Genomic DNA, 13,713 nt, shown 5'->3' with positions numbered 1-13,713 from the left:
CCATGAAGTGGTTACCACAGTTTTTGGTTGTTTACCTTCTTTCAAAAGTTCTGCTACATATTCTGTTACCAAAAGTTAATACTAGTCATATGACTTCTTCCAATTGCAGCTTCTTTCAGAAAACCCCCCAGATGGGGAAAGATTCTCAAAAATGGTAGAGGTAAGTATATAAAAAAATAAATAAAAATAAAAATTACAATTTAGTATATATCTGTCTAAACAGAATCAAAGTAGGCTCTAAAAAGAATGCCATTGACTTGATATCTATCTAGTCAGTTTTTAAGGCATGAGGTAAAAGTTTCAGGTGCCATAAGCAACTCCAATTCTCCCGTCAATATTTTTTTATGCAGTCACATTTTCATATTTCTTTAAAATGCTTTTCTCTCTCCTGTTGCTGTGGGGGAAAATCCATGCACGAACATACACGTATATAAAATAAATAAAGGGAGATTGGTTATACAAGAGAAATGGTGTAACTGATTCCTTAGTGCATTTTACAGCACTTTGTGGGCAAACATACTGAAAAACTGACTTTTTCCCCTCTAATCTTTTGCTTGGCATTCTCAGGGGTTTCTAATAGTAGTGAGTTAAAAAATGCAGGCACTGTTTTGGAAGGTGACTGTGCCCTTTAATGATGTTAGGTGTCTATTTACTTATTTTTCAGCATATATTAAACACTGAAGAAAACTGGAACACCTGGAAAAATGAAGGCTGCCCAAGTTTTGTGAAAGAAAGGTAAATGTACTAGTAAAATAGTAAATTCCCTTTTATAATATCTTGAAATGACCATTCCACTCAAGTATGTGTACCTACGTTTATGCATTTAGTAACTTTGCTAAACAGAATAGTTGGGTATCCCGCCCGAGAGTATGTCTATGCTGCAGTAGGAGTTGTGATTTGCAGCTGGAGTAGGCATTTTTACTGTAGCTAGCGTGGCTAAAAGTAGCAGTGAACATGGGGCAGCACAGACCATGGCATGGGCTAGTGGTACGAGTACATACCCAAGGTTCTGTGTAGGCTTGTGCAGCCCATGCTGAAGCTCGTGTCTTCTCTGTTATGTTTAGTCATGTTAGCTAAATTAAAGCTGGTGCGGGTGTGCCCTCTTCAACTGAAAGTGTGATTGCAGTTCGAGTGTAGACATACCGTGTGTGTGTGTTGTTAGCATTTAGGTCTCGGGGGTAAAAATCTTAGGGACCCATCGTGCCCCTGTGCTCCCAAGTACATAGGGGATTCTGCACATGTGGATTTTCCTCTCCTGTGCAGAAGAAGGAGGCTCAACTGCCTCCATGGCAGCGTGTGTTTCCCCTGGACACTACTAAGGACTCTGTGATGGGAAACTCGTGGAGTGTCCTGTTCTTCCCCATCTCCTGCACTTAGCAGAGCTCAGAATGAAAAAGTAAGAAAGCTCAAGCTGAAATACTTTCCCATATGCCCACATCTTGTGGTGTGGATTCCCAGTAATAGGGTCTCTGGCAGTTTGGCTGTAGTGAACATAAAACCTGAGGATCTCTTTGCTGGAGTGAGGCCTAGGACTTTTATCCATTCAAGCATGATTACATAATGTCCTCAGGCAGCTGCTCAGTGATGATCAGTGAGTGACCTGAAAGAAAACGTAGTTTGTTGCTGCGGAGATATAGGAAGAAGGGGACACACATCAGGGTCCAAATGGGGCTCTGAGTGATCGCTATGTCCCACCACCCAACACAGATGTAATGAGGTTAAGTGGTGTCCGTATAAAGAAATTAAAACTACTGATTATTCCTCAAGATAGGCTTTTAATGACTTATGGCTATAAATGCAGCACAGACAGAATAGGAAAAGAAAAATTAAATACCAGCATTGAATAAGGACAAATTGTATTGCAAACAAGCACAAGTACAGGTAATGTTATACATTGGCTACTTATTACTATAAAAGCATGTTTTTAACATTGCCAGTTTTTACTGATGACAGGCACTAGTACATGCAAAGCTATTATTACTTATTAACTATTAACCTTACAAGTTTTATTCCTGCCCTTAATAATCATAAGTATAAACAAAGATACTATAAATTAACAACTTTCTCTTATTTCTAAACAACTTAACACTAGTATTAAACTTTTACTACTATTTTTAATACTGCAGCACTAATATAATCTGAGATCAAATTATCCCGACACTATCATTTTTTAATACTATAGTGTCAGTACAACTTGAGATCAAAACAGCTCAAGCAACCCAGACTTCTTTACTCATTACCTTATTCTGCATGCAACCAGACTTTTTTTCTTTTTAAAGCCTTACCCTACCGAGAATGTTACCTTCTAGTCGACTGCTCTTTGCATTGGCCAGGTGCAGATAGTCGGTGCAGTTCAGGTTTCCTCAGTTCAGGGGGTGCGGGTCAGACCAATCAAAGAGAATAACTTCTTAGACCAAGACACACACACACACACACACACACACACACACACACACACACCCCTGAGGTTCTACACATTTAATCTCATCTGCCCACCGTGTTTTGAAGCAGGTCAACCAATCAGGTTAGGCCAAATTTAGTGTTGTCGCTTTGGCTGTATAATTCATGCTTACTTATTTTTTTTGTAGCCAATTATTGTTTTAATTTTATAAGCTAGCTTATTTTTATATAGCCCACTGTCTCGACTGTGTCTTTCTAGGTAACTTACCTCTAAATGGGCTATTGGCTTGATTGTGGGTAAGGTTATCTTGATGACCTATGCCTAAAGGCCTAGCCCATCAAACCCACATAGGAATCAGTTCTTTGGCTGCAGCGTCTCTTAACCACAAATTTCAAAGGTGGTTTCAATAAGCCGTACCCGGGGGCATGACCTATTATACCATATAGGAGTCAGCATAAAATGTTGTCTGGCTGTAGGTGTCTTTTGACCACAAGTTGCAGCTTAATTTTGCAAAGCTCACTCTATAAAGCTTCCAGAAGTTTTAGGCCAAACACTGGCAATACTGTTGTTCATCTTAAGCTTGACAACACTCTTGCTCAAATTAATCACAGTTGCATACAGCCAGTAAAGGTCCCCATGCAGTTAGATATAGGCCATGTTAAAAAGTGACTAACTGGCATCTTCAGTGGTGAGAACAGCTGGGTCACCATCTGATATGCTGAGGAGGGAATTTGATATAGCCTTCTCTTTGATTCCACCCATTTGCAGAGATGGTAGAAGAGGTGTGGGAAGGGAGGAATTTCTAACAAACCACAAAGCTACAAATAATTATAACAAGTCAAATTTTATAACTCCTGAATGTCCTACCTACTTCTCCAGATCCCTGCCAGAGTTTTTGAGTTTGGGTAAATCTCAGCCTGGCTGTCTCAATGGTCTGGGAGTTCCATTCCTTTCTTCCATGGCTTCAGGGGCATTGTGGAGAGGGAACCTGCATCCCCTAGAGGTTGTATGCAGATGACACATACAGTAGGGTAGATCACACATAATATGGACTGCTGGAATAAATGGGAATTATTTCTTTTTGGCAAATTCTGAGATGTTAGTTATCTCATGAATTTGAGGTGTAATATGGTATCTGACAGGTCCCGAAAAATCCTAATTGCTAATCTTTCCTGTGGAAAGTTTGTATTGAGATTCAGTTAGAAGCTATTGTCCTCATTTTGGATCTCCAAATACTGTAATTTTGACTTTGAAAAAGTTTTTTTTTTTTTTTTACTTAGACCATCAGATTCCAAGCCAACAAGACTTGTGAGAAAGAGGCCAGCTCCAGAGGATTTCCTAGGGAAAGGACCAAACAAAAAAATTCTCATGGGGAAGTACGTTAATTTTTCTTTGCCCCGGTTCATTGTTTGTATTGATGACTTGGTGGTGATAAGAAAAGTATGAAATTTTGAGAATGAGCTAAACTACTGAAATATCTCTTCAGAGTACAGCAGTGTCTTCTAATTCCTTATTTCATGCCTCCTTTCAATCACACCCCCCCCCCCTTTGAAGCTGCTCATGTTCACCATTGCTCTCTCTCTCTCCCATATCTTTGACCCTTTTTCTAGGCTACTTGTTGAATCACCTTTCCCTCTTCTGCCTTGCATCTTTTCTTAAGATACGCTTTTGTAGAAAAGCCTATGCACACTGATCTTTGCAACAATCCAAGAATCCTTTTTCCCCCCCTTGTGTATCTGTCATGTACCAGTGCGTTGTCTATGTTGTTTTTTCCGTGACTGAATTAAATTATAAACATTTTGGGGCACTGGCTCTTTGTCAGTGCATCCCCAAACATCGTGATGTCACATAATAAGTAAAGGCAACAAGCAGAACATCACAACCATATGATGTACTGATTACATTTAACTCTTCTTGGGTGGAGGAGCAAGAAATTCTCTTTTCTTCTCCTTTCCATTGTAGCTGTTCACCTAACCTCTAAGCTGGGAGAGGCAAGGTTCAATCTTCTGTTGAACTCCAAACCCCTCCTGTTGGTTGATTGTCAGAAAGTCCTCTCTGAGCTAGAAAGTGTTACTTTGCTCCATCACAAACACAACAGGGCCAAGCTTTTCTAACTTGGGAAGTAAAAATCTTTATTCTCTTTCTGATCCCAAATCCCCAGGGCAGCATGTTGCACATATGTTAGGAATGTAACTATCCTAATGGCCAGCGAAGACCACAAAGTCCATCAGTCATTGACATTATTAACCCAGAACATATCAATTCTATGTACATCTCATAACTGACATGATTTGTTATAAGGGTCTTTTAGATGAGCAATATGGTAGGAATATTTCTTGTACCTTTTCTTTTAGTGAATGACTAATGTGCAGTTTTAACACACAATTTTGTATTCCTCTTTGCAGTGAGGAGCTAACGCGGCTTTGGAATTTATGTCCGGACAACATGGAAGCTTGTAAATCTGAGACTAGGTAAGTAGGAAAAGTACTTCATTACCTACAAGCTAACTTCCTGCACTGTGACTCTACAAGATTTAAAATAATCAAAGAAACTGTCTAACAGTTTAATAAAATTATTTATACTGTCAACAATTCTGTTCACCTTTTTTTAAAGTCAAATTCTGACTAAAGGCCACAGTCTGCAGCCCTCACTCTCATTGAATAGTGCATGCTCATGCAAGTAATCCCATTGCTCTTAGTAATTCTGGGAACAGTGGTTGCCACTCATAGCAGGCGAGGGTTGCAGAATCTGGTTCGAAATGTTTAAGCTGTATTAAAAGTGTAATGCTTGAGGGAAATAAAATGAGATGGTGGGGATTTGCTAGCATGTATGTTTGTAGTATTACTTTAGGTGAAGCTGGCTACTATTTCTGGTGCTAGGAATAGATCTGTTGCCAGTGATTTCTCTGTGATTTAACACTCCCGCTGTGCTAAGGCAATGACCGTAAAATGCACTCTTCAGTTACTCCTTACAATTGTGCCACTGTCAAGGCCCCGCGTACTGTGCAATTATAAGGCTCTACACTTGACCACATAATTGTCTTTGGTAACATTGCTACATTAATCTATTTTTGTGCAGCATCAGTGGTTGGCCAGGGAGCATGGAGATTGGATGGGGCAGTAGAGAGGTAGGCAGTGGCTGAGGGGGCCAAAACAAACACAGGGAAAGATGCTCGTGCTGCTCCACTGGAACTTTGCAGAGTCTCTGCTTTCACAGATTGTAGTAGTTCTGCACAAGAGGTGCTTTCTTCAGCTGTGAGGCTTCTAACATGTGCTGGAGGGAGCCTCAGAATCTCTGCCAGGGTGGAGCCCCGATAGCTTGGCTGGGGAGGCTGAAGTGGATTAGCCTTCTGTGTACCAGAAAAGTGCTGCAGATAGAGGGGTGCTTAAAAAACCCAACCTCTTACACCACGTGCATCAGCACATTGACCTTCCCCCGCCCTCCCCCCCTGAAACAATAAGCCATTTAGCATTTATTTTATCATGATGGGAGTGGTTGAGAAGGATGATTGAATGGTTAAGGCACTGGATTGAGACTCTGGGCATGTCACTTCATCTCTGTGCCTTAGATGCCCATCTGTACAATGGAATAATATTTCTTTTCTCACACCAGTATTCTGTCTATATTGGTAAACTCTGTTGGGTGGAGACTAGCTTTGACTTTGTTTGTACAGTGCCTGGCACAATGGGGCCCAATCTCAATTGGGACAAAACCCACTTTTTGAAACAAAATCAAAATCAGTTTATCTAGATGTCTTAATGACCCAGTACTACAGTGTGTCCTCCCTGCTTCCTTGTTGCTCCATGATATCCTCCTCTTCAGGCAAACGTGATATCTCTCTTGAATGGACCTTGGATCAGGTGCATGTAGATGAGGACTTGATGCCTGATGAATCTCTCTTCTGCTGTATTTGTGATGCAAGATAATGCACATATCACAATACCCTATAGTTGTAAAGAACATAGTTTAGTTCCTGTTTCAGAGACTAACTTGATGGTTGTGCATATTCTTAAATACATCAGATACTTAAGTTACTCCTGGGGGGATTCTGCGCCAACAGATTCAAAATTCTGTGCCAAAAAATTCATAATTTTGCAAAATTCTGCGTATTTTATTTGTCAAAATAATGCAGTATAATCACACCAGTTTCAATTATGTTGGTAATTTATTCAAACTACAATACAGAAAAAAGTCACAATAACTATTCAGTGTTTCCTAAACACATGGAAGTTAAGTTACAAACACTTGGTAATTAATACCTTGCATTCCAGTTGTTATCCTGGATTTTCATTTAAATTACATTATAGAACACCAAACAGCACCAATCTCTCCCCCCCCCCCCCCCCCCCCAAATAGAATGTCATTCTAAATTGCTCAGACTTTCACACATGAAAGTCCTACAGTTTTACTAATCATTGTCCTGGACCTGGCTGGGTACTTTGGGAAGTGCTTGGTTCTGATTATCCTGACATTTTATTGACTGCTTAGTAAATGTTTTATTTGCCCTCAAAGTGTTTTACTTACCCATAAATAAATAAATAAATAAATCCTGAGATGTAATCTAACACCATTGTGACACTGGCACAGGAAAAAAGTGAGAAAACACATAGATCTTCCTAACTGAGGATTCCCTTACTGTCATTTATAATAAGGCTCATTTACGTCACTCTAGCAATGTAGGGGCCTTATAACTTTCACAGGTTTTATGCTCCTGCGGGAATTGATTGAAAATGGGAACAGTTAACTAACAATTGGAATATTAACAATGTTACTACACAGTCAGGCTGCTACATTTCTGCCTCTAGCCTGCCTCTTGTATAATAAAAAGCCCTACCCTTCCACGCCAGGGAGCTGCAGTCCCAAGAGAGAGGGACAGAGTCTGTTTCTCTCTCTCTCGTTCTCCTTCTCTCTCTCCCTCTCCCCCCCTGACAGTTATCAACCACGCAGGCATGCACGCCCAGCCCCCATCTCTGAGGCTGCTGTAAGCACGCTGGAACAGATGTGCTGCTGGGGAAGAGGCATGTCCCCCAGCAGATTTTTTGGGGGGGAGGAAGTTCTGCACGGGGGGCACAGAAAAATGTGCGTCATACTCTGTCAGGAGTATTAAGTGCAGATTTGAATATCCAGTAGAAGCAGCTGCTGACTATTGCAAGAACAGTAACAGTGCAGCTAACAAAAGGGTGTATGATAACTACAAATACTGACTTACAAATAAAGCTAAGTAATTTTGCGATCCCCTAAGTGTTCAGGAGTATGTTGATTTCTTTTTAATTTAAATGTACAGTAATTATCTCATGTGCCACATTGCAAGTGGAGGAAAAATGAGCAAAACCACATTTACTGAAATGTTCAACCAGGAGTGTGATCCATTTTTCCTCTAAAATCAGTGGCCAGAAATAAACTGAACGGAAGGGAAATATGCAGCCCATATCAAACACTGTGTTCTGTGATTAGCAGATGAGGTGGTAAGGACCTGTGCTTTCCCTACTCAGTTTCACCCAGGTTGCACAAAACTAACAACCTTTGTTGACTCCTACATCTGCCTGGCCCTTCCTGAGATGATCAGCCATGCCTCCACACACTCTCTTCTTCAAAACTCTCTTTAAAACACACTTCTCCCATGCAATCTGTGCATCCTAATCTGCCCCTCATAATACTCGTAATTTAAATAATAATCAGTATTTTTACAAAAGCTTGAAGACTCATGCATATTAGTAATCAGAGCGACCATGTAATCTTATTACTGTATCTCTTGCCCTCCCATCCAATATGTACTATATCTCCTTATGTCATATGTTAATTTAGAGTTTGGTTCAGCAGAACACTTAACCACATGAGTATTCCCATCCCTGTATAGTAATGCATTGAAGCATGTGCTTAAGTCCTATTTGAAGTCAGTGCATTGCTGAATCAGGGCCTAGACTGTAAGCTCTTCAGGGCAGGGATTCTGTCATTATTGTCTTGTATGGTGCTGAACTGATGATAGATCACGTTACACCTCTGTTGTATTTTAGTGATGGATCAGTAGTTCATGTCTTAGCAACATTAGCAATGCATAGATGAACTTGAGATCTGTCACTTCAGTGCAGTGTCCAAATCAGGACATGTATCGCTGCCTCATAAGGAAGACTGAAGCGTGCGTGAATTAATTGGAGGGATAAATAGAGATTAGTCAGAATGAAAATGTGAAGAGTATCAAACTCTGATGTATTTCATAGGGAATATATGCCAACACTGGAGGAGTTCTTCGAAGAGGCTATTGAGCAGGCAGATCCTGAAAACATGGTTGAAAATGAGTATAAGTGAGTAAATTTTATTTTATTCTTAATTTGTGTCCCTCTTTTTAATGTTTGCTTGGGTCATTGAAGTAAAGAATCTGTTCTCTGGACTATTGATGTCTCCACAGGTCTGAACTTCTGTCCTGAAGGCTAGTAAGCTTGGACAGCATGACATTAGTTGAGAAATGTGTGACCCTTTTTTTTTCCTGTCTTGAAAAAAGACTTTTTTTTTATAGTTTGGATAGAAATATCAATGTTTGTTTTTAAAGCATTTGTAAAATTTTTGTCAATTTACATTTTCAAACTTATGGGTTTTAATTTTTTTTTAAATGCTTATTTAAACTTTCACAATTGTGGGAAATTGAGGGGGGTCAGACAGTTGGGGGATTAGACAATTACAAAATGACAATAGATGTTGGGCTTCAAAAAGTTAAAACTTTGCAATCATTAAAACACAAATTGTCAACATACATATCAAAATATACAAAGTAAATCTCCTTAAATCAAACGCTAATAAGTTCTCTAGCGGCATTTTTCTTTCTTTGCCTTCCAAACCCTTATGTATAGATGATGAACATGTAACTAACACTACTTGTCTTTTATAGGGCTGTGAACAATTCTAATTATGGCTGGAGAGCATTAAGATTACTAGCACGCAGAAGTCCCCACTTCTTCCAGCCAACCAATCAACAATTTAAGAGTTTACCAGAATACTTAGAAAACATGGTAATCAAATTAGCCAAGGAGTTGCCTGTAAGTAATATTTCCTGGTACTTAAATCAAATTATGCTAACTGACCTACTGATGGTCTCTTATTCTGCAGAATTGTAAATTATGATCATATATATGTTTGGTTCATGGCAAAAGAATTATATTCATGCGTATGGTTGTGTGCTAAAATAAAAACTGCAAATAAAACTGGTATTATACATTAAGACCCTGCTGATGCTAGACTTTGGAACAGATTTTATTTGCTATCATGTGCTTAAAATTTTGGCTTGTTAGAGCAACTAATTGTGACACTCTCTCTTAAAATATTTGCGGAAACATTCAGCTTTCATGTGTTGTAGGGTCAGTTTGTCTTAAGCGTATTGTTAAAGGTGACCTTAAAAGGAACAAGAGAAATGTTGGGTTTGTGCCCTTTTTATTTTCATTGATCTATGAAGAAGGCCTGAAAGGTTAGGTGGGATTTTTTGTTTTTTAAATCTGCTTTTTAATCCCTTAGAAATATCAGGATTGTCTTTCTCTTCTGATTGTGGTGTTAGTCATCCGTCTTGGAGGATCCATACTTGTGTTTGGGAGGTTTCTTATTCCTAACCTGAAGACGAATCCTCTCAGGCTTTTTATCCATCAAAAAAGGCCATAAGCTCAATATTTTTTCCATTGGATGCCACCATTGGCTAATGAACGGGGAAATGGGCAGGGGAGTGGGGAACAGGGTTTGGGAAAAATAAGCAGCACTGAATATCCCATAATATCAGAGATCATAGTGGAATGATTAGTTTCTCCTACAGTGAGCAAGTTCCAGGCAAGCTTTTGTTTTCTTGAAAAGAGCAGGAGATTCTCCTGTGACCAGGTCAGTAGTATTTTGTTGCTGCTGCTGCTGTTAGGGTTTTGGGTACAGAAAGATCGTGTGGGGTTTTTTGTACACAAATGTCTTGTCAGATTGTCTATTCTTGCAGGCATGTCAGGGACCATCACGCAGCTATAAACGTTTCTTTTTAAACACAGAAGCCATCAAGTGATATTTAATTCTCTCATTATAGCCTCCTTCTGAAGAAATAAAAACAGGAGAGGATGAAGATGAGGAAGATAATGATGCTTTATTAAAGGAAAACAATGAAAGTAAGATTTACTTGTTTTTTTTCAGTTTCACTCTTCATCCATATTTAGAAGGTGGTTTTTTTGTTTTTTTTTTTAATCATGCCTTCTCCCCAAGGTCATCTGTCCTGTTTCACCTTCTGCTTCTGACCTGTCGACGTTTAGCACCAATGCTAATATTGAAAGTGACAAACAGCACCATATCAGGTCCCACAAAGCTAGCAGTTACTTGGATATCCCTGACCCCTGCATCACTGAAAGTGTTCTGCTCCTCAGAGTTGGGTGCAACTTGAACTGTGAACACATAATTAGCAATCTCTCCCAATGTTCCTCTTGGGTAGCGTGTGTTTACTATGTAACTACTCCACTGCCTTTTTTCTTCTAGCACTTGTAGAAGGGAAGAGAGGACAATCTTGTTACTCCGGGTGCAAGAGCCTTCTCCTCCTCTTCAATTTAACAATACCTGGAACAGCCTTCACAGTTCCATTTTGTTGATTTTTCCATCTCCTTTTAAAGTAAAGACGAGATGGCTGTGGTCTGATGCAGTATATGCATGCTCTGCCTCTGAGCAATAATGGAAATGTTTTGTTTGCTTTTGTCCCATGCTGTTCATGGACTTCAATTCCTAACCCTTGATGTAATGGTTTTAGTTTTTTGTGAAATGTCCTATAAATGAGTGGGACTGATAAGCAGTGGAGAGAGTTAGAAACATTCAGAACGTGCCAATTGGCTCTCGAAGCTGGGTGAGGAGAGAGACATTGATGCAGAACCTTATCCAACTCCTTGTATAGGTAACTTCATCCATTGCTATGGTTTTTGGAAATGTTATAAACCTGGTCAGCAGAGCACATAGATGACAAGCAGTAATATGCTACAAGTTTGTAAACTCACTTGTATAATTACCACAGCATGTGTCTTCTCGGCAAGACACAAAGGTCAATGTTTTTATCTTGATGCCAAACGTTTAAGTAAGAAAAAAGATAATTTATACAATTAAAAAACAAACTTCTGTATAATCCAGTGCAGGCTGCACTGTAAGCAGGAAGACTAGAGTTTTCATTCCCTCTCTGTGCTTTTAGTTATACAATTAGAGGGAAGCAAATTTTGTTTTTCACAAATTCAGACAAGTTAAACTGGGCTAGCTCTGCTTGATTTAACTAACCTAAACCTTTCCATCTGTAGTGAAATTCCAGTTACAATTTTAGATTTTAAGGCTCCTATTGACCTAGGTATTGAAAATTGCAGTAGCTTGCAAGAATAGACTTCTTACACTCAGCAATGGAAACAGTTGCTTCTGATGAACCTAAGAATATAGTAGCTGTACCAGATTGGACTAGTGGTTTAGAAACCCTCATAGTGGACAGTCTTTCAATAATACACCTATGGGGGGAGTTTCTCTTCTATAATCCAATCAATGCCTGAGTCTAAAATTGACAGCTGACAGTTTTTGAGTAGGGTTTAAAGGACTGTTTCAGAGCATAAATACAAAATAAGATGCTTAGCTGAAATGGGTAAAACAGCCAGTCTGTTTATAAATACAGTAGAACCTCAAAGGTATGAACTCCAGAGTTACAGACTTACCGGTCAACCGGACCCCAATCAGGCAGCAGCGCAGACTTTTTAAAAAAAAAAAAAAAAAAAAAAGGCAAATTCGGTACTGCCTCAGGGCTTTAGCCACAGGGTTGGGGCTGCGGCCGCGGTGGGGGGGCTCGAGGCTTTCGACCCTTGGGAGCACTGGGACTCAGGGCTTTAGACTGGGAAGGGGGGGTGGGGTGGTGCTGGGGCTCGGGGCTTCAGCCCCACAGCTCTGTTCCCAGTGCCAAGGCTTGGGGCTTTAGCTACGAGGGGACCACTGGTTTCAGTGCTTCCCCTGTAGCTGAGGCCCCCACCTGTTGAAGCCAAAAGCATCCCCAGCACCCTCCGTGAGGCTGAACCCGGGAACCTGAGCACTCCCCCCAAATCTAAAGCACTGAGCCCCAGTCCTCCCACGGGGTAGAGGCCTGAGCCCCCTGCGGAGCTCTGGCACCCTGAGGATCAGAAGCCCTTGCCTCCCCCCACACACTGGCCCGAGCCCTGTCCACCCTGCAGCTCCAACCCCCGTGTGGCTGAAATCCGTAACTCTGAGGTTCTGCTGTAATAGGTTTAAAACTTAGCAGATCACAAGGAATGTGGAGTGCTGCATCATCCTGAGGATATAACCTTACTCTTCCTGTGTGTTTGTTCAGGTCCAGATGTACAACGAGACAAACCCGTGACCGGGGGGCAAATTGAATCATTTGCTAACAAGCTTGGAGAACAGTGGAAGACTCTGGCCCCCTACTTGGAAATGAAGGACTCTGATATAAGACAGATTGAGTCCGATAGTGAGGATGTGAAGATGAGAGCTAAACAGCTGCTGGTTGCCTGGCAGGATCAAGAGGGGATACATGCAACACCTGAGAATCTGATTACTGCAATGAACAAAGCTGGATTAAGTGATCTTGCAGAAAGCCTAACTAATGACACTGAAAACAGTAGTTAATTTATTTCAGATTGCAACTTTTTTATTAAAACAATGGATTATTGTTGCTAGGTAACAGATCTAACATTTTGATAGGGCAGCTTTATGTTTAGTAAACAAATAAAACCTTTCTATAACCTTTAGTTTTCTAGAGTTCCCGAGAAGGATTAGTAACAGTGATCTAGAAATAGCAACCCAGGCATCATCCTTAAATTATGAAAATGTAGAAGGGGAGAGCCAAGGTTCAGTGGAGTTTTCTGTGGCACACACTGTAATAGTTTAATGGCTTGCTGTTTTTAGAGCCATAGTGTAAAGTGCACTATCTTTCTATTTGCTTACATGTAACTCAGGTTAAATATGGGTAAGATGACATGACTCCTAATTAGTTATTTGGTTGCACATGCAAATGTTGGGGTGGAATTGTACGCAGGCCTCTGGCTTTCCTTCCTGAAAACTTGACTGTCAGTGTTGACTCAAGTCAAGTTTGGGGGAGGGGAAGTATTGCTAATAATACAGTGGGTAGTATTCTCCCTGCTGAGGGAAGTTGGTTTAACTGCTGTCAGCAGTGAAGCAGTGTCCGGATCAGACGTGTCCTGTTCTTTTCCAATGCTTTTTGGATTAGTCATATATTTGAGATATTGACTCTAATCCAGTAAAAAATCCCAAGTGATTTTTTTTTTTTTTAATTTATTTTTAGGAATAGGGTTGTTAGG

General features: G+C 40.3%; 1 protein-coding gene across 1 annotated transcript in view; it reads left to right on the top strand.

Annotated features, from left to right (window-relative positions):
• The window catches only part of THOC1 (THO complex subunit 1), a 33,712-nt gene extending 20,403 nt beyond the window's left edge, over positions 1–13,309 (top strand). Inside the window, exons 14-21 of the mRNA XM_065398827.1 lie at positions 110–160; positions 665–735; positions 3,682–3,777; positions 4,807–4,872; positions 8,620–8,703; positions 9,285–9,432; positions 10,446–10,524; positions 12,726–13,309. Of these exons, the coding sequence (XP_065254899.1) occupies positions 110–160; positions 665–735; positions 3,682–3,777; positions 4,807–4,872; positions 8,620–8,703; positions 9,285–9,432; positions 10,446–10,524; positions 12,726–13,021 (891 nt within the window). The 3' untranslated portion in view covers positions 13,022–13,309. The remainder of the gene's footprint in view (positions 1–109; positions 161–664; positions 736–3,681; positions 3,778–4,806; positions 4,873–8,619; positions 8,704–9,284; positions 9,433–10,445; positions 10,525–12,725) is intronic.
• The last annotated feature ends 404 nt before the right edge of the window (positions 13,310–13,713 follow it).

This window comes from Emys orbicularis, chromosome 2 (genome assembly GCF_028017835.1).
Source record: "Emys orbicularis isolate rEmyOrb1 chromosome 2, rEmyOrb1.hap1, whole genome shotgun sequence".
NCBI classification, from domain to species: domain Eukaryota; kingdom Metazoa; phylum Chordata; order Testudines; family Emydidae; genus Emys; species Emys orbicularis.
The sequence above is the reverse complement of the archived record's forward strand: the minus strand, read 5'-3'. Positions and strand labels throughout refer to the sequence as shown.